Source organism: Triticum aestivum, chromosome 1B, assembly GCF_018294505.1.
Source record: "Triticum aestivum cultivar Chinese Spring chromosome 1B, IWGSC CS RefSeq v2.1, whole genome shotgun sequence".
NCBI classification, from domain to species: Eukaryota; Viridiplantae; Streptophyta; class Magnoliopsida; order Poales; family Poaceae; genus Triticum; species Triticum aestivum.
Genome location: NC_057795.1, coordinates 497516559 through 497538117, shown reverse-complemented (window position 1 = coordinate 497538117; position 21559 = coordinate 497516559). Strand labels below are relative to the sequence as shown.

General features: G+C 42.1%; 1 protein-coding gene and 1 long non-coding RNA gene across 2 annotated transcripts in view; one reads left to right on the top strand and one right to left on the bottom strand.

Annotated features, from left to right (window-relative positions):
* LOC123134755 (uncharacterized) overlaps window positions 1-20015 on the bottom strand; it is a 44404-nt gene extending 24389 nt beyond the window's left edge. The window contains exons 1-5 of the mRNA XM_044553939.1: window positions 19989-20015; window positions 19230-19345; window positions 18960-19020; window positions 18222-18346; window positions 18043-18132 (exon numbers count right to left, since the gene is read on the bottom strand). Of these exons, the coding sequence (XP_044409874.1) occupies window positions 18043-18132; window positions 18222-18346; window positions 18960-19020; window positions 19230-19295 (342 nt within the window). The 5' untranslated portion in view covers window positions 19296-19345; window positions 19989-20015. The remainder of the gene's footprint in view (window positions 1-18042; window positions 18133-18221; window positions 18347-18959; window positions 19021-19229; window positions 19346-19988) is intronic.
* Window positions 15476-16688, top strand: LOC123134765 (uncharacterized). Its single transcript, XR_006465724.1, has 2 exons — window positions 15476-15959; window positions 16235-16688. It is a non-coding gene; the product is annotated as an uncharacterized lncRNA (long non-coding RNA).
* Window positions 20016-21559: the final 1544 nt, after the last annotated feature.

Sequence of the window (21559 nt, the reverse complement as noted above, 5' to 3'; positions counted from 1 at the left end):
AGGGGGACGCGCGCCCCTCCCCTTCCTAGTCCGAATAGGACAAGGGAAGGGGGGCGGCACCCCCCCTTTCCTTCCCCTCTTCCTCCTCTTTCCCCCTTCTCCTATTCCAACTAGGAAAGAAGGGAGTCCTACTCCCGATGGGAGTAGGACTCCCCCCTTGGCGCGCCCTCCTTGGCCGGCCGCCTCCTCCCCCCTGGCTCCTTTATATACGGGGGCGGGGGGCACCCCATAGACACACAAGCTGATCTACGGATCGTTCCTTAGTCGTGTGCGGTGCCCCCCTCCACCATATTCCACCTCGGTCATATCGTCGCGAAGTTTAGGCGAAGCCCTGCGCCGGTAGAGCATCATCATCGTCACCACGCCGTCGTGCTGACGGAACTCATCCCCGAAGCTTTGCTGGATCGGAGCCCGGGGATCGTCATCGAGCTGAACGTGTGCTGAACTCGGAGGTGCCGTACGTTCGGTACTTGGATCGGTCGGATCGTGAAGACGTACGACTACATCAACCACGTTGTCATAACACTTCCGCTTACGGTCTACGAGGGTACATGGACAACACTCTCTCCTCTCGTTTCTATGCCATCACCATGATCTTTCGTGTACGTAGGAATTTTTTTGAAATTACTACGTTCCCCAATAGGCGCCCCCCCTAGGGGCCCTATATAAAGATGGGAGGAGGGAGGGCAGCCGCACCCATGCACTTGGCGCCTCCCTTCCCCATTGCTACACCTCTCCCTCTTGCAGACGCTTGGCGAAGCCCTACCGAGATCCCTGCTGCATCCACCACCAAGCCGTCGTGCTGCTGGATCTTCATCAACCTCTCCTTCCCCCTTGCTGGATCAAGAAGGAGGAGACGTCTCCCTGACCATACGTGTGTTGAACGCGGAGGTGTCGTCCGTTCGCCACTAGGATCTCCGGTGATTTGGATCACGACGAGTACGACTCCCTCAACCCTGTTCCCTTTAACGCTTCCGCTCGATCTACAAGGGTATGTAGATGCACTCCTCTCTCTTGTTGCTAGATGAACTCATAGATTGATCTTGGTGAAACCGTAGGAAACTTTTTATTTTTTGCAACGTTCCCCATCAGTTCTGGCCTGTGTTGGGAGATGAAATAGTGACTGAAGTTTTAAACACAGTGAATAGTGGAGTTATACTGAAAGGTTGCAACTCAACTAAGGCCCATTCGTACCGGTTCGTGAGGGCCTTTAGTCTCGGTTCTTGAACCGAGACTAAAGGTTCATTACTAAAGTCCTGCACTTTTAGTCTCGGTTTGCCCAGGAACCGGGACAGATGGGGGCTCCACGTGGCCGCTGCCGCTTGCCCAGGCAGGGGGGCCTTTTGTCCCAGTTGGTGCCACCAACCGGGACGAAAAGGCTTGCTTGTTTTTTTCTCAAAGAGAGGAGGGGGGGTTGGGGGGTTTTGTAGGGTTAATTTAGGGGTTTCATATATTGTGTTAGCTAGCGAATAGAGAAAAGTGTCCTCTCTTATCTCCGTGCTTGGTCGACGCTACGTATAGAAAGGACTCGACACACTAGCTAGCTATAAGCAAATGAAGGAAACTATTAAGTACAGAAGATCGTCATGAACATATACAGAAGTGATCGACCTCTCCTTCTCCGAGATATTGGTCGAACAACAAGTTATCGTATATCTATCCGACGCTACTGGCTAGATATATATATACAATGTGTAAGATCTCTTACAATACCCTAATATATGAACTCAAGTTCCACATGCATGGTGGTATTCTCCGGCTTTATTGATGACGTGGTCAAGAAAGAATCCAGCTAATTCCTCTTGAATTGCTCGCATGCGATCTTGTGGTAGGATTTCATTCCACATCTCCCACATCTAATTTAAAGAAGGGGGTCAATACATATATATGAATGAAATCAACAGAAAATGATGGTAATAAAATAAACTTGTGAATATTTTTGCTTACGCACTTTATATTGTCTTTTAGAGTAGCCCCACCTATTCTTGGCCGTCGCGTTGTAGATGAACTCGCAGACGTAGTATCCACAGTAATTATTCTCGGCTTCCTGCCACAAGCACTTTACGAGAAATAGAGGTCAATCAAACTGATAATGAAGCATTATAAATGAGCATTGATGAAAGTAGCTAGAATCAACGGGAGATGCGCGGAACTAGCTAGCTAGTAGTACTTACTTTTGGGTAAATCCATCGCAGTTCCCGTGGCAGTCCCGAAACTTGTGCGGTGAATACTTTCCAAACCCTGCAAGACAAAGAAAACAATTACCTGATATCATGAAATGAACAAAGTTGCCGATATGGTGCGATAATGATCGATTCAACTTACTTCTCGAGCATTTTAGACATGTCTGCATATTCAGAGGGATCTTTTCGTCTCGAGTCTAAGACTTTTACTAGTCCCTGTTCAAGCTTAATCTCTAGGAGAATATAGTGGAAGTTGCGCACGCATGCATAACTCATCAATTACATAAACTCGAGTAATAATTAAGGGAAACTAAATATGCACAAGTAAGTAACACTCACTTGAAGTTGTAAGGAAAGAGTATTGTATCTTTATTTTGATTTATTATCAACGGTCGTAGCAAGTTGTCCTCAGTTTCTTTGGCATGAGATGTAAACGTAAATTGATCTATGAGATCTGTGTTAATGAACCCAATATCATACATTTCAGCCTTTCTGCATTCGACGATCTTCAACCTGCATAATATAGTGAGGATAATTATATATGCATGCAATGAAAGAGCTGAGCTATATATAGAGACTTAATGACAGAAGTAGTACTTACAGATAGTAGCAAGTGACCGTTAATTTATCAAGGGCCTTCTGATTGAAAAACTGGAAGAACTCCTCAAATGAAACACACAACTGCTCAATTCCAATGAGGTCGTGATGACCCTCTTTAACTTTCAGCGTCAAAGTATCCTTTTTTCTCCCTTGCAAACTTTCTGCAGGTTCCCATGTACCAATCATGGAATCTTCGCATCATCGTTGTTAGAATAGTTCCATCTTTAACGAGAGGCTTCCCGTACTCGTATTTGAATTCGTCCACCTCCATTGTATCAAAATGTGCATCGTCGGGCAGGTAATCTACAGGATTGGTACCGGGAAAGATCCTCGGATGATTAGCGACGATATCGCTAGACACCTTGAGCGGGGGGCACGATTGGTTCTCTTGTTTGCCGAGATGGGGAATTTTTTCCCACTTCTTCGTTCTTGTAACCTTTTGTCACTGCAAGTACTTCCCGACCGCTTCGCTTCCTTATATGTCTTTGCAGTAACGCGCTCATAGCTGGTTTTCGGCGGAGACGGTGGTGGTCGCTGCAGGGCGTCCAAAGTGTGCTTCACTTTCACCTGATTTATCTTCTCCTCTGGAGGTGGATGTCTCTTAGCTCTTTGCATTTCGATGTAGGCCTTCACTTGGGCTTGACAGATATCCGTGTTTTCCTGTTTGGTCATCTCGTACTTACCAGCATCAAGTGAGGAAGTTGATAAAGATTGTTAGTAAAATGGGTCAAAATATGGCAATTAAACTATTTGTTTACACTTTATCCAATACAACAACGAACTGCAGGATGGTAAGTAAGAACTCTGCAACCTTCTTTTTACTGCCCATAATGAGTTGCATTACATGACAATGTCTGAATCTTTTTTCCTTTGCAGTGGTTCCCAAAGCAGTTTACTAAAGATTACCTCTCAAACTACATGATTGGTGGGCATGCAAAGGTTAAAGTATTTCTACCAGAACACACTGATTATCTAGATATTTTCATGAAGACCGTGAAGGATGGACGGTCGGCCATCACAAGGTGTTGGACTAGAGTCGTGCGTGCCTTCTACATGGAGGAGGGCACAATATGGGCATTCCGCTTCACCTTGTTCAGCAACCAAAATGTATTTCGCCTCTTTCTTTACCATCTTTAATAGTACAAGTATACAATTGTGGTTCATCATTCTTTATTTGGTTCTTAAGTAATTCTTGATGTGTACCTATGAATCGAATAATGCATTGGTTGTCTGAACCTGATGGAGATGAATAAAGCTATAGCATACATTCAAATGCAAATTCAATTTCAATTTCAATATCAATTTGATATAGCAGCAATTAAATTACGGTGAAATTACGCTCTCCAGGTTGTCACGGCACACACGGTTGGTAAAACACAAACGTTTGTGATATACACCATAATCCGAGACGGTTCACAGAGAGGAAACATGTGCAAGCGCGCACACAGTTGCTGTTTGCAAAGCGTGTGTGATGTTAGATAATATGACAAACGGTGCTGGCAAACTAACCTTTTGCGATAGTTGCCTTATCGTACACGATTCGCAACCATGAACTGTTTTTGATGAAGTATGCATCGTAAACGTTGCACCACAGAATAGTGTGTGCGATAGTTGCCTTATCTTACACGATTCGCAACCATGAAGTGTTTCTGATGAAGTATGCATCGTAAACATTGCACCACAGAATAGCGTGTGTGATAGTTGTCGTGTATGATGATGTTACGACGGTCCAACGTTTCGTAATCCTATCCGACACTCGTACGACGATTAGCTAATCTTCTTAATTAGTTACCGCATATGGTTTGTGAAAAGCGAATGTGTGTGATTGTATGCTTATCATACACGTTCTATAATAGTGAACCGTTTGTGATGGGCCGCACATCATAAATGTAGCACCACAGAATACCGACTGCGATGGCAATGTGAGCACAAACGAGTAAGAGTACTGTACATGCATCTTGGCTCCCTATCCCCGACGGTTTCTGGATCATGTGGGAAGGACCACCCCATTGCCCACACTCACTTAGCGATGGTTCCAAATACCATCGCGAAAAGGGGTTAAAAACCATTTGCATAGCACCAAAGCGTACCAGTGGGAAGCTTTCGGGACGAAGTGCCGCCGTCTCGAGGCGGAACTTGGGCAGAACCAATCTAGGGCTCCGGCGGAGCTGTTCTGCCAAGGAAACTTCCCTCCGAAAGGGGGAAATCGAAGCCATCGTCATCACCAATGATCCTCTAATCAAGAGGGGGTCAATATCCATCAACATCTTCACCAGCACCATCTCCTCTCAAACCCTAGTTCATCTCTTGTATCCGATCTTTGTCTCAAAACCTCAGATTGGTACCTGTGGGTTGCTAGTAGTGTTGATTACTCCTTGTAGTTGATGCTAGTTGGTTTATTCGGTGGAAGATCATATGTTCAGATCCTTAATTATTATTAATACTCCTCTGATTTTGTACATGAATATGCTTTGTGAGTAGTTATGTTTGTTCCCGAGGACATGGGAAAAGTATTGTGATACGTCTCCAACGTATCTATAATGTTTGATTGTTCATGATGTTATATTATCATTCTTGGATGTTTTACAATCATTATATAGTCATTTTATATCATTTTTTGGTACTAACCTTTTGACATAGTGTCCAGTGCCAGTTGTTGTTTTTTGCATGTTTTTTACATCGCAGGAAATCAATATCAAACGGAGTCCAAACGCAACGCAACTCCTGGAGGATTTTTTTGGGCCAGAAGAAAGCCAATGGGCCAAGGAAGCACCTGAGGGGCTACTCGAGGTGAGCAACACCCACTAGGGCACGCCAGGAGGCCCAGGCGCACCCTGGGGGGTTGTGCCCACCTCGGGTGCTCCCCGAACTGCCTCTTTGCTCTATAAATACCCAAATATTCCAGAAACCCTAGGGGAGTTGACGAAATATTGATCCAGCCGCTGCAGAGTACAGAACCACCAGATGCAATCTAGACACCATCATGGAGGGGTTCACCACTTCCATTAGTGCCTCTCCTATGATGCGTGAGTAGTTCTTTGTAGACCTATGGGTCCGTAGTTATTTCTAGATGGCTTCCTCTCTCTCTCTTGATTATCAATACAATGGTCTCTTGGAGATCCATATGATGTAAGTCTTTTGGCGGTGTGTTTGTTGGGATCCGATGAATTTTGAGTTTATGATCAAATCTATGTTTTTATCCATGAAAGTTATTTGAGTCTTCTTTGATCTCTTATATGCGTGATTGCTTATAGCCTCGTATTTCTTCTCCGATATTTGGGTTTTGTTTGGCCAACTTGATCTATTTATCTTGCAATGGGAAGAGGTGCTTTGTAGTGGGTTCGATCTTATGGTGCTTGATCCCAGTGACAGAAGGGGAACCGACACATATGTATCGTTGCTACTAAGGATAACAAGATGAGATCTATATCTGCCGCAATAGATAAACGGATCTCATCTACATCATGTCATCGTTCTTATTGCATTACCCCATTTTCTCATGAACTTAATACACTAGATGCATGCTGGATAGCGGGTCGATGTGTGGAGTAATAGTAGTAGATGCAGGCAGGAGTCGGTCTACTAATCTTGGACGTGATGCCTATATAATGATCATTGCCTAGATATCAACATGATTATTTGAAGTTCTATCAATTGCCCAACAGTAATTGTTTTCCCACTGTTTGCTATTTTTCTCGAGAGAATCCACTAGTGAAACCTACGGCCCCTCGGGTCTCTTTTCATCATATTTGCCTTTGCGATCTATTTTCTCTTGCATTTATTTTCAGATCTATTAAACTAAAAATACAAAAATACCTTGCTGCAATTTATTTGTTCCGCGATCTATTTATCCTATCTACCACTTTTTACCTCATGTTTTTGCCTATCTTGAGGCGCCGTACCCGAAAGGGATTGACAACCCCTTTAACACGTCGGGTTGCGAGTATTTGTATTTGTGTGCAGGTGTTGTTTATGTGGTGTGAGGAGGTTCTCCTGCTGGTTCGATAACCTTGGTCTCATCACTAAGGTAAATACCTACCATCGCTATACTGCATCATCCCTTCCTCATTGGGGAAATACCGACGTAGTTCTAGCAGACATCAAAAGGAATTTTTAGCGCCGTTGCTGGGGAGGATCTTCAACATCAACCAGGTTCCTAATCACAAATCTCATCTCCTCACAATTTTCATTATTTGCCATTTGCCTCTCGTTTTGCTCTCCCCCACTTCACAAAAATTTGCCGTTTTATTCGCCCTTTTTTCGTTCGCCGTTTTCTCGTCAGATTTGTTTTTGAGTGCAATCTTATTGCGTAGTCATCATGACTCAAGAGAACACCAAGTTGTGTGATTTCTCAAATACTAACAACAATGATTTTATTAGCACTCTGATTGCTCCTCCCGCCACTAGTGCGGAGTCTTGTGATATTAATACTGCTTTGTTGAATCTTGTCATGAAAGATCAATTTGCCGGTACTCCAAATGAGGATACCGCGTCCCATCTTATCACATTCATGGAATTATGCGATATGCAAAAGAAAAAGATGTGGACAATGATGTTGTGAAGTTGAAATTATTTCCGTTTTCTTTGCGATATCGTGCAAAAATTTGGTTTTCTTCTTTGCCTCGCAATAGTATTGATTCTTGAAACAAGTGCAAAGATGCTTTTATCACTAAGTATTTTTCGCCCGCAAAAAGTATTTCCCTTAGAACCCAAACCGTGAATTTCAAGCAACTTGAACATGAGCATGTTGCACAATCTTGGGAAAGGATGAAATTGATGCTAAGGAATTGCCCAACTCATGGGTTAAATCTTTGGATGATCATACAGAATTTTTATGTGGGATTGAATTTTGTTTCTCCTAGTCTTTTAGATTCCGCTACGGAGGGTACTTAATGGAACTTACTCTGGGTGAAGCTACTAAATTTCTAGACAATATTATGGCAAATTACTCGCAATGGCATACTGAAAGAGCTCCTACTAGTAAAAAAGTCAATTCGGTAGAAGAAATAAATTCTTTGAGGAAAAAGTTGATGCTCTTATGAAGTTGGTTGCTAATAAAAGTGATCCTATTGATTTTAATGATGTTCCTTTGTCTACTTTGATTTAGCAAAATAGTGATGCCATAGATGTGAATTTTGTCTCGCGAAATAATTTCAACAACAATGCTTATAGAAGTAATTATAATCCTAGGCCTTTTCCTAGTAATTCCTCTAATAACTATGGTAATTCCTATGGTAATACCACCTACAATAATAATAGAAACACCTCTGATCTTGAGAACAATATTAAAGAATTTATCAATACGCAAAAAGCTTTCAACACTTCGATAGAAGAAAAGTTAAATAAAATTGATGATTTGTCTAGAAGTGTTGATAGAATTTCTCACGATATAGAAACTCTCAAAATGAAAAAATTTGTGCCTAAAGTTGAAGAATCAATTAAAATCTTTATGTTTCTATGGATGAAAGTAAGAAAAGAACCGCTATGCTTAGAGACAAAAGAATTTTTTTAGAAAAAGTGTTTTCTAGTGATTACTATCATAAAAGTGATGAAGATATTAAAGTGATTGGTGTTTATTCTATTGATTCTTTGTTTAGTAAGTTAAGATTGATGAAAAAGGGACTGGAGAAGAGTCAACTTTAGTTAGAAGGCGTCCCTATGATTCGGAGGGTGAAAATCTTGTTGAAAAATTTGATAAAAGTGGGTTTGAAGAGGTCAAGACTTTAACTAGTGATGTGCCCACAATTTTGGATTACAAAGACTTTAATTATGATAGTTGCTCTTTGATTGATTGTATTTCTTTGTTGCAATCCATGATAAATTCACCCCATACTTATGAACAAAATAAAGCTTTTACTAAACATATTGTTGATGCCATGATGAAAGCTTTTGAAGAAAACTTGGAATTAGAAGTTTCAATTCCTAGAAAATTGCATGATAAGTGGGAACCTACTATCAAAGTCAAGATTAAAAATTATGAGTGTTTTGTTTTATGTGACTTGGGTGCTAGTGTTTCTACAATTATGAAATCTTTATGTGATGTGCTTGGTCTTACCGATATTGAAGAATGCTCTTTAAATTTTCACTTACGATTCTACTATTAAAAAGCATATAGGAAGAATTAATGATGTTCTTATTCTTTCAAATAGGAATTGTGTGCCCATAGATTTTATTGTTCTTGATATTGATTGCAATCTGTCTTGTCCAATTATTCTTGGTACACCGTTTTTGCGTACTATTAGTGCCGTGATCAATATGAAAGAAGGCAATATTAAATTTCAATTTACACAAAGGAAGGGAATGGAACACTTCCCTAGAACTAGAATTAGGCCACCATATGAATCAATCATGATTGCATCTTATGGATCTAGAACCAAAGATGACAACACTTAGATCCTACGCGTTATGCCTAGCTAGGGGCGTAAAACGATGGCGCTTGTTGGGAGGCAACCCAATGAATAATATTTATTTTTGCTTTTTTCTTTCTGTTCTTGAGTGTTAGCACAATTATGCTACTTTTATGTTTGTGTTTTTTACGTTTTAGTTAGTGTTTGTGCCAAGCAATGCCTTTGGAAGACTTGGGTGAAAGTTTATTTGATCTTGCTGAAAAACAAAAACTTTTGCGCTCACGAAATTCGTTGTCATTTTTTTACAGAAGAGTGCTTTTAAGTTGATTATTTTTTAAGAGGATAAATAGACAAATTCCTCACGTCCACAAATTTATTTCATAATTTTTGGAGTTACAAAAGTATTCGAAATTTTCAGATTGCTACAGACTGTTCTGTTTTTGACAGATTCTGTTTTCTTTGCGTTGTGTGCTTGTTTTGATGATTCTATGGTTTTCTTTGATGAGTTTTTGCCATAGAAAAATTGTAATACAGTAGATATAATGTAAAAACAAAATAAGAATAGGTTTTCTACAGTACTTATAGTAGTGGTTTGCTTTCTTATCCTAACAGATCTCACGAAGGTTTTGTTTGAGTTTTGTGTGATTGAAGTTTTCAAGTTTTGGATTATCTTACGATGGATGAAGGAATAAGGATAACCAAAAGTCTAAGCTTGGGGATGACCTGGGAACCCAAATATAATATTCAAAGAAGTAGCAATCAACTAAGCTTGGGTATGCCCCCGAGTGGCATCCCCGCTTTCTTCTAACGACCATCGGTATTTTACTTGAAACTATATTTTTATTCATCACATGATATGAGTTTTGCTTGGAGCGTCTTGTATGATATGAGTCTTTGCTTGTTTTGCTTTGTGTTTAAGTGTTGAATCCTTGCTGGACACACCTTTTAAGAAAGCCAAAAATTATGCTATGTTTGCTCCTATGCTTCACTTAAATTTTTAGAGCCATGGACTTGCTCTAGTACTTCACTTATATCTTTTTGAGCACGATGTGCTTTGTTAATTTTGAATAAATGCTCTCATGTTTCACTTAGATTTATTTGGGATTTAGTAAAATAATTAAGAAATTCCCTCTTACTTCACTTAGATTATTTTGGGATAAAGAAAAAAATTATGCTCGTGATCTTCACTTATATTTGTTTGAGCTTATCAAAAGAAACATTTGAAAATAGTCCCTTAGTGATAGATATCGAAGGAGGATATAATAAAAACTTTCATTAAGATCATTGGACAAAATAAACTTGATTCTTAGTAATGGTTTTGAGATATGATGATATGATATGTGAGTCATGTTGATGAGTAATTGTGCTTTAGTAAGAATATTGATGTTAAGGGTTGTGATTCCCTATGCAAGCATGAAAGTCAATAGTTATGCAATGAAATTTATATCCTACTTATGGTGCATTATTCGGTGTTACTTATGCTTAACGCTTGGGTACGAGATTTTTTGCTTTTTGGTTGGTCGCTTCTCAATATTTTTGCTAGCTTTCATTTTGAACTAAGTATGATCACTACTTGTGCATCCAAAACCCTTTAAACTAGTTTTGCCATATGAGTCCACTATACCTACCTATATGCGGTATTTCCATGCCGTTCTAAGCAAATTTTCATGTGCCATCTCTAATTTTCAAAATAAATTTCTCTTTTGTGTGCTCTACTACTCGCGAGGCGGTAAAGGGTAGCCAATATTTTCCATGCTAGATGTGTTATTCTCATGATGAGTGTTTATTCACTTGTCATTGCACGAGAGTACGCCAAAGGTACTAGGGATGCCCAGTCCGAAATGAATAAATGAATTTACTTTATGTTGTCAAATAATAAATTCCTTGGAAAGTGTTGGTATGGAGGGCACCCGTGGATACGGTTAGCCATGGAAAGTGAAAGTTATGGTGGAAAAAGGAATAAACTTTATTTTTTGTTTGGGAACCGCCTATGGTGTATCTAGCATGAAAAGTGTTGGGATGCTCCAAGTCGTTTTCGTTGGTAGGAAAAGTATGCCTCTCAAAAATAATTTTTTCTCTCAATTTAAGCTATGAGCTCTGGCACCTCTACAAATCCCTACTTCCCTCCGCGAAGGGCCTTTCTTTTACTTATGAAATTTTTATTTTGAATTTGAGTCTCCATCTTCTCTTATAAAGCACCAACTAAGGGGCACTATAATCGTATTTGAGCATTGGGTGTAGCTAATATTCGAGTGTGTTTCATGAATGGATCAATGATTGAGCATGATGGGCTAGGATAACTTGCTTTAGTGTTGATATTTTGAAATACATGGTTACTTGTTGGTATGCTTGAGTATTAAAGTCTTCATGTCAAAACTAGACTATTGCCTTGAATCATATAAAAGTCCATATGTCCATGCTATAAAAAAAGAATGTGATGAACATGTTAGGCAGCATTCCACATTAAAAATTCTATTTTTATTATTTACCTACTCGAGGACGAGCAAGAATTAAGCTTGGGGATGCTGATACGTCTCCAACGTATCTATAATTTTTGATTGTTCCATGCTATTATATTATCATTCTTGGATCTTTTATAATCATTTTATAGTCATTTTATATCATTTTTTGGTACTAACCTATTGACATAGTGCCCAGTGACAGTTGTTGTTTTCTGCATGTGTTTTTACATCGCATGAAATCAATATCAAACGGAGTCCAAATGCAATGCAACTCCTGGAGGATTTCTTTGGTCCAGAAGAAAGCCAATGGGCCAAGGAAGCACCTAAGGGGCTGCTCGAGGTGAGCAGCACCCACCAGGGCGCGTCAGGAGGCCCAGGCGCACCCTGGGGGGTTGTGCCCACCTCGGGTGCCCCCCCCCCCGAACCGCCTCTTTGCTCTATAAATACCCGAATATTTTAGAAACCCTAGGGCAGTCGACGAAATATTGATCCAACCGCCGCAGAGTCCAGAACCACCAGATCCAATCTAGACACCATCATGGAGGGGTTCACCACTTCCATTGGTGCATCTCCTATGATGCGTGAGTAGTTCTTTGTAGACCTACGGGTCCGTAGTTAGTAGCTAGATGGCTTCCTCTCTCTCTCTTGATTATCAATACAATGGTCTCTTGGAGATCCATATGATGTAAGTGTTTTGGCGGTGTGTTTGTTGGGATCCGATGAACTTTGAGTTTATGATCAGATCTATGTTTTTATCCATAAAAGTTATTTGAGTCTTCTTTGATCTCTTATATGTGTGATTTCTTATAGCCTTGTATTTCTTCTTCGATATTTGGGTTTTGTTTGGCCAACTTGATCTATTTATCTTGCAATGGGAAGAGGTGCTTTGTAGTGGGTTCGATCTTACGGTGCTTGATCCTAGTGACAGAAGGGGAACCGACACGTATGTATCATTGCTACTAAGGATAACAAGATGAGATCTATATCTGCCACAATAGATAAACAGATCTCATCTACATCATGTCATCGTTCTTATTGCATTACTCCTTTTTCTCATGAACTTAATACACTAGATGCATGCTGGATAACGGTCGATGTGTGGAGTAATAGTAGTAGATGCAGGCAGGAGTCGGTCTACTAATCTTGGACGTGATGCCTATATAATGATCATTGCCTGGATATCGTCATGATTATTTGAAGTTCTATCAATTGCCCAACAGTAATTGTTTTCCCACCGTTTGCTATTTTTCTCGAGAGAAGCCACTAGTGAAACCTACCCCCCGGGTCTCTTTTCATCATATTTGCCTTTGCGATCTATTTTCTCTTGCATTTATTTTCAGATCTATTAAACCAAAAATACGAAAATACCTTGCTGTAATTTATTTGTTCCACGATCTATTTATCCTATCTACCACTTTTTACCTCTGGTTTTTGCCTATCTTGAGGCGTCGTATCCGAAAGGGATTGACAACCCCCTTAACACGTCGGATTGCGAGTATTTGTTATTTGTGTGCAGGTGTTGTTTACGTGGTTTTAGGAGGTTCTCCTACTGGTTCGATAACCTTGGTCTCATCACCGAGGGAAATACCTACCGTCGCTATACTACATCACCCCTTCCTCTTTGGGGAAATACCGACGTAGTTCTAGCACACATCATCTTGTTATAAGTAATCATGTGAATTTGGTATTCGTTCGATATTTTGATGAGATGTATGTTGTCTCTCCTCTAGTGGTGTTATGTGAAGTCGACTACATGACACTTCACCATGATTTGGGGCTAGGGAAAGGCAATGGAAGGTAATAAGTAGATGATGGGTTGTTAGAGTGACAGAAGATTAAACACTAGTTTATGTGTTGCTTCGTAAGGGGCTGATTTGGATCCATATGTTTCATGCTATGGTTAGATTTATCTTAATTATTCCTTCGTAGTTGCAGATGCTTGCGAGAGTGGTTAATCATAAGTGGGAGGCTTGTCCAAGGAAGGGCAGCACCAAGCTCCGGTCCACCCACATATCAAATTATCAAAGTAACGAACGTGAATCATATGAGTATGATGAAAACTAACTTGACAACAATTCTCATGTGTCCTCGGGAGCGCTTTACTTTACATAAGAGCTCGTGCAGGCTTGTCCTTTGCTACAACAAGGATTGGGCAATCTTACTGCACCTTGTTTACTTTTGTTACTTGTTACCTGTTATGAATTATCTTATCTGTTACCAATAATTTCAGTACTTGCCCCGATCTTTCTCTTGCATGGCCGGCAACGAGCCAACTCCGAGCACCGCCGTCCGCGCTACCTGCACCGCCGCCTGCTGCACCATCATCCCGACCTACAAAGGTGCGACGGGACCTCGCCGACCAACGCCGGCAGCATCATCGATAACATGCTGACTCCGGCAAGTAGCACCGCTGGTAGCATGCTGACTCCAGCAGTTAGCACCGCCGAACACGGACGGTAGCACCGATGGCCGCTGATGGAAGCACTGTTGCGATTTCTTGGTAGAATGTAGACTAATTTGGAGCAAATGATGTAGTCAGGATGTAGACTAATTCGAAATGGAGGGAGTGCTGAATAAGGCTCTCTTTACCTCATCTTCGGTATATGGGGCCATTAAAGCCTCATTCATGTAGAGAGTAACTTTCGGTTTCACCCTGTTAATAACATTCCAATTCGGATCTGCAACTTCTGAAGTGAACAAGTGTTGAAAATAGCTACCTATCAGATTCTTCATTGACTCATTGTCCTCTTTCCATTCACCATTGTCATCCAACAGTCTATGAATATAGTTCCTTTTCTTCTTAATACAATAAGGAGGAATTTTACAACGCTTGGAAACATTGACAGCCGTTCATTGGCTCGGATCCAATGGTTAAATATTGAAAGATAACTGTTACACCAAACCTAAATAGTGGGCCAGGAACTGATTTTGAAAATTGGTCCGGGGATATTATGATAAAAAAAAGTATGTAAAGGTTGAAGTGCTATCCAGCGAAGGAAAGCTGATCACAAAGCTAAGGAAATCAGAGTTTAGACCAGATTAGCGAAAACGAAATCTGAGTGACTATATGGATAGTCGCTAAATTAGCTCCCAAATCAAATCAAAATGCAGTGGTATGCTGTCCAACTATGAGCTTTAGGTGCACTTACCCAACACCATTTCTAACAACGTTGCCTGATTGCTACTCACTCCATTTTTATTTACTTCGCGTTTAGGATTTTGTTAAAGTCAAAATTTGTCAAGTTTGACCAAAAATAGAGGAAAATATATAGCCATTAATTAAGGACTCTTGATTGCTGAGTAATGGTAGCATGCAGTTTCACAATTATTTTAGTTTTATAACAGCGGGAAGATGATGCTAAATCTGAGGTATTCGGTTCCCTTGGATCCCTGCCTACTGGTCTGGTTTATTTGGACGCTTCGTGCTTCTCTAAAATTAATTGCAATGGCTTATTAGAATTACTAATCACAGTACATTGCCGAATATAAATGTTCACTAACGAATACGAAAGACTCTTTTACTACTCCATCTGTCGTAGTTTAGAAGGCGCACTTAAAAATTCTCTGGGACCTAGGTGGTTATCTATTGGCCGTGAGATGGGCTAAAAAATAGCATTCACACTACGCATGCATATAGGAATACTATATCGGAGTACTACTTAGCTACTAGAAATAAATGCAATGCACCCTAAACCTTGTTTATTGTGGAAACGCACACAAATTTAACTGTGTCTTCTAAACTGTGACGGAGGGAGTATTCTTGGTTTCCCACTCACCCAAGTACAATTCAAATAAAATGGCATGAATAGATCAAACACAAGGAAATAGATAATAGGAAAGTGTTTAGAGCCGGGGCGTCGGCCCAAAGTTTGAGCCGGTCACCTCGCTAGCTACGCGAGCAGGCGGGTCCACGCGGGCCACGCGTCCTTGACCTATCGAGCCGAGCCGAGCCACATCGCTTCGCTACTTTATCCTCTTTCCTTATCCCCACCGCTTCCAGTGCCTTCTCCCTCCTCCCAAAAATGCATTCACCTCAAAGCATCCAACGCCATGGCCATGGCCGAGCTGCCATGCTTTATTTCCAGCTCGAGGCGCCACACCTAGCAACAAATTAGGGGCCACAGAGCTTCAATCGGCGATTGGCGGAGCTGCAACCATCTATTTGGTCGAGCTGCATCCATCGACGCCGGGCGGCGGCGACTGCAACGCGGAGCATAAGAGCTGCATACAGCGGCGAGGGCGGCTGCAATCAGCTGCGCCCCTCGACAACGGAGTTGCAACCGGCTTTTGGTGGAGCTACAAGGTTGGACGTTGAGATGCGATTATTTTTGCTGGAACCGGAGGTGTTTTTTTTTTACTGGAAACAGGTAAATTTTTGTTTCAAACATGTTTTTATCTAAATTTCCTACTTGCTCAGTTTTGGTTTTGCAAGAACCATGATTCCTACTTGCTCAGTTTTGGTTTTGCTGAACCAGAGTTTGATTTTGCTGGAACAGTGGTAAATTTTTGCTTCAATTAGTTTACCTAATTTTCTAGCACTGGGGTTGTTTTGCTGGAACCTAAGTTACTTTTTGCTGGAACCGTTTTTTGATTTTGTTTCAACTATATTTTTGAGCTGAGTTTTGGTTTTCGCTGAAATTAGGTGGTGCAGGTCAACGACGGTGGCGAGCCGAAGATGGCGTCGCCGTGCTATGATGGGCTGCGTAATTTGATGGACCGACTTTTGTTCAGAGTTGCATCTGGCAAGACGCGGTGTTGGAACGACGACGAGATGAGGAGGGCGCACAACGACTTCTACTTCAAGTTGCGAAGAGAAGCGGGGAGCTGCAGTCGACGATGATGGCGGTGGCCGTGGAGGGGCCGCCGGAGACGCGGGACTCCGGCGGCTGCGCGGGCGGGGACAGCGAGGCAATGGATTTCGGCGATCTGGGCTGCATCCTCTCCTTTTTTTCTTTTTTTTCTCCCATGTGTGTTCAGATGCGAGATGCGGGGGGCAAAGAGCTTTCGATCTGACGGTTGGCAGTAAGCGAAGCGGACGCACAGGATGCGACCGGCCCAAATTTTCGGCCAGTGCGCCAGATCATATTATCACTGGCCTAGATAATATGATCTGGCAAACATAGACAAAGTTTCAGATGTGGCACATGCCTTCCTTCACTTATTTCGCTTCTAGCTCCTTTCTTAGACAAATTTTTCTAGGATCTAGAAGAATTTTTCTAGGACCCAGATGACCTTCACTTCAACTTGATCACCATCGAATTCTCTTTTTTGAGTCCTAATTCTACGGGGTAACTCTAGACGTTCTTTACTCCTAATTCTACGGCTGCAGTCTAGACAGAATTTCAAATTCTTGTCCTCTTCTTGGCTGTCACAGGTCGTGATTACTCTTAGGTCCACCTCTATGTGGAGTTTGTACTTGCTACCTTTAGGCAATGCAATCGCGGGTTGTCCCAGTGGAAGAATGCACGTCGAACCACAGGGCAGGGACAAGCTACTGCCTCGTTCAAAACTGAAGAGATTGACGTTTTTGCTCCCATAGTCAATGGCAATTGCCTTGACGCTACCATACACAGAGCGGCTTCTCGAACCGAAGTCTTTGAGGTTCAACCTGACCTCAACATAGGTCTCAACTGCTTCCGGAATCACCAAGTATGTGATCTCCAACTTGCGGCCAAGGCCCCCATAGATGGTTTGTGTGAATTCCTCAACTTCATCAGGATCAGTAACATCCCAGCCTCGGCGGAAATGACCGCCCCAAGACCCCTCATCATCAGTAGAAGACCCCTCATCGTCTTCTGTGAAAACCAGGTCTTCTGTGAAAACCTCCAAGCAAAAGGCACCGTAAGCCTGTAGTATCCCACATGGTCCAATGAGTACCAAATCCATTCCTTCCTACACATGAAAGCATGAATGTGAAGGATTTTAATTTATTACAATATATAATGCATGTAAAGAGGCATAAAGCATGTAGTAGATATAACATACGGTAGCTAGTGTATACCTCTTGTACTTCCCCCTCGAGCGTCGTATAGATGACAAAACTTTGGTACCAGTCATGGGCGTCCATACGGCTGATACAGAAGTTTGCACGAATGGCCAACACTTGCACCGTACGTAAAATTGACACCTCCGTCAAATCTTCATCATCGGAATGCTCCAAGGCAAATGAAGCATCATCCTCACCTCTATCACCATCCTCACCTCCGTCACCATCCTCACCTCTGTCACCATCCTCACCTCCGTCACCATCCTCACCTCCATCACCATCCTCATTGGCAGTGTTCCAATCCCACACTTCACTCATCGGCTGATTGTTGTCACCCTCAAGCAAGGAAAAAAAGAGATATTAGCAAATAGGATATGTCACTACAGAATGTCATCAACCACCACACAATTGGGACTGGCAATAGGCATATCTATAGTACAAACAACAATATGGACCGACCTTACCTGTTTTACTTCTACATTCCACAAACAGTGAACAGCAACAAAACTAATCACGCCACAAGCAACGTATTGTACAGCAGGCTGCCCCCCACCCTGAAAAAAAAAGAGATGAGATGAGCATATAGAACAAGGCATTTTATTTTCAAGATAATATCAGGTGCAACTCAAGTAGCATAACTCACCTGTGTGGATTGAAACCAGTTCAGTATGATGATAATTACAGTGTATCGCAAAAATGCGTAATTAAAGAAACGGTTCTTGCTAGCTCTTGGCACAGCGATACAGAGGGCAAGTGCAACACATATACCTGGAACCAAAAAACAGAAATCCATATTATGTGCTGAGTGATGCAGCAACTGCTCCAATATGCAGAATTTAATACAATAGTTAATCCAAGAGGAAGTTCAAACTTCAAAATAATTTGTTTTTCTTTGTGCATACTGTTTCGGCCCCTTGGGCCACAATTTTTTTTAATCATACCGGCAACAGCAAAAGAGTGGCATGGATCCCATATAGAGCAACCGAGCAAGTAAAACAGCCAAGCAAGCAGGGCGCATCTGAACAAGAATTGGAAACGTTCTAGTTTCAAATCTGCACTTTTCCCTAGTACTAATACTAAAGAATAAACAAAAGATAGAATGTTCTCTTAGATCAACAAGAATAAGAAAATGCTGATAAATGCTATTTCGTCCTCGTAGACCAACAAGAGAAAGAGCTGCAATGATGCAAAAAATTTACTGAGGTCTCACTATAAATACAGGTGATTATGCCAAATGAAGTTGACACGCACAAGTCATAGTGAAGATGATGTTACTTTTATTCTATGACTAACCACATATCTATAACCATTGCAAGTTTCAGAAGAACAGACCGCAAATGTAATTTGGCACAAACAAAAGAACTTCTATTCTATTACTAACCAGATATTGCAGTGTCGGCAACGAAAAGCATGGAGGCAGCATCTGCGGGTGGGAACACGTGCTGTGCATAACAATGCATACCAGATTAGTTGAACTATTAAACTAAAAACGAACCCACTAACAATATTATCACCAAAAGTTCACTAAAAAGATCTATGGCATTTATTGGAGCATAAAAAATTTAGCTACCCTGACCATAACTGAAGTGAACACCACCCAGAAAGTGCTCATAATTCTTAGAAATACACAATATAACTAATAAAAACAAACCTGGATACGGGAAGAAATTCCCAAAACATTGTTTGCTAAACAATGCTTCATAGCAGCACAGCACATGCAAACAAAAAATCCGGGGATTGAAGCCACAGCCCATGACTTGATGACGCCTACTGAAACCCATAAAATCAGATATGCATGAACTTAAACCATATTAAAAAATATTGGTAAATGTAGGCAGCTGGCATCAAACTAGTGTAAGGATGAACCCTTCATGACTTTGTCCTGCTGAGCTAAGATAAATCCAAAGACACCATAACATGAATAGTAATCAAGATCTAGTAAGATGCTAATATCTCAACTTAACAAGGAAAATCTGTCCACAATGAAACAAGTCAACAACAAAGTATGGTTTCAGTTCCATGCCACTTAACTATACACAATGAATAGTAATCAAAGGAAAGAAGTCAACAAGAAACTATTTCCATGCCACGTAACTGTTGATAAAATATTGAAATCTGCTTTAGCATTGATACTTCATATGCTACTTGCCGTGCAAACTTTTGATAATTACTACGACATTCCACAATGAGGTGGACAAGACAGCGGTGAGGAGCCTACCAAAAAAAATCAATGCTAAAAGATCATTATGGAGTGCACAAGAGGTCAATCTAATAATTTTTAGTCACCACGTTTTTGTTCCAGACATAGTATCCTGAAGATAAAATCTGGTCTAGAATAGTACTAAAAAAGGACAGATGCATAATAACAAGCTCCGCACAATTGGACCCATCAAAATGAGTAGGAACATACTGTGGATACGTGGAGCATCCAAACGAAACTTGAACAGAGAGAACACTGGCAAAAGCATATCATGCATTTTGGATATCATCATCTCCTGCATAATAATAGATAAAATAAATAAATTTCATTTAATAGAAACGAATGAATTCAGGTGGAGGTGGCTAACCCCCAAGCGTAGTTTGCTTAATAAAAAGACAACATAAATCGTTCTGTTGGCGACTAATAAGATATGCCAAAGGAGACGTCGATGGGCCTGCCTAATCCGACCTCGCGGGGGCGGAGACGAGGAAAAGCGAATGTGAGAAGAGGGGGATCTAAGACGGTGAAGGGCCTAACCCGACCTGGCGGCGGCGGGCGGAAAGACTATGGGGATCGGCGGAGTTGATACGGCAGGACGCCGACTTCGAGTTTACCGATGAGGACCGGAGGGCAGAACCCGGAAGGGCACAAGGAGGGCAGTCGATTGGGAGGGCGAAACAGCAGAGACAAAAAAAAGTACGAGGAGAAGCACTTACCAGACGGCGACGATTAGCTTTTATATCCCCACAACTATAATAAATTTAGGACCTAGATTAGCTTTCCGTGGCCACGGTTTTAATATGGTAACCTAGCAATACATGCATGCATGCGAGTATTTAAACAAAAGCTACCACATTTCACGTACCTAAAAACTATCACTTTACAAATTTGTGTCAAAAACTACCACTTTTTTATTAATCCGTGACAAAAAACTACCATTTTTAAAAAATGACCAATTTAGAAGATTTAAACATGTTTATGACAAGTAGGGGCCACCCGTCAGGGCTGACGTGGCAGGAAAGTTAACGCCGTTTATTTTGACTGTTAAGTTGACCGTTATGACAACTGGGCCCCACACGTCAGTATCTATCTTCTTCTTCCTCCTCCTATATTCCCTTTGCCCATTTCAACGAACACCTCGTCTTCGTGCCCCACGGCGAGCACTTGTGTCGTCCATGTCGCCCACCTAGAGGCTGCCGGGTCGAGGATGACGGAGGCAGCGCCGGAGCAGGCGTGAGACGGCGGCCGCGAGGGTGCTCGCGCAGCCGTCGAGCCGCGAGCACGTGCTGGTCGCGCTGGCCGGTCGTCGTCGCGTGCGGGAGCGCGGGGCTGGCCGCCGTTGCGGTCGTGTGCGGGCCGGCATCCGAGCTCGCCGCCGTAGTTGTCGCGTGCAGAAGCGCGGGCGGCCCGCCGCAGCGTCCCGTGGGTGCTCGCAGCCGTCCAATTCTGTTCAAGTCTCTTCTCTGCTAAGAAAAAGGAAAGGGAACCAAGCACTGCGAGTCCTCCTCTTGTTCAGCTTCCTTCGAAACCAGCACTTTCCTGGACTGGGCCGCATGTCGATTCCGATCCAAGTCCAGTAGGTGCGGGACGCGACTTGCGCGCAAGTAGTGCTATTCGCCGCCACGGCATCCTCCCCAGTCCCCACCGCGCACCCCCACCAGACTCTCGCATCCCGGCAGTGCTCAACGGCTGCTGCTACAATTGTGGAGATGACGGAAACATCTCGACGGAGTGCACGAGTGACACTCGGTGTGTCTGTTGCAACGGCTTCGGCCATGTCG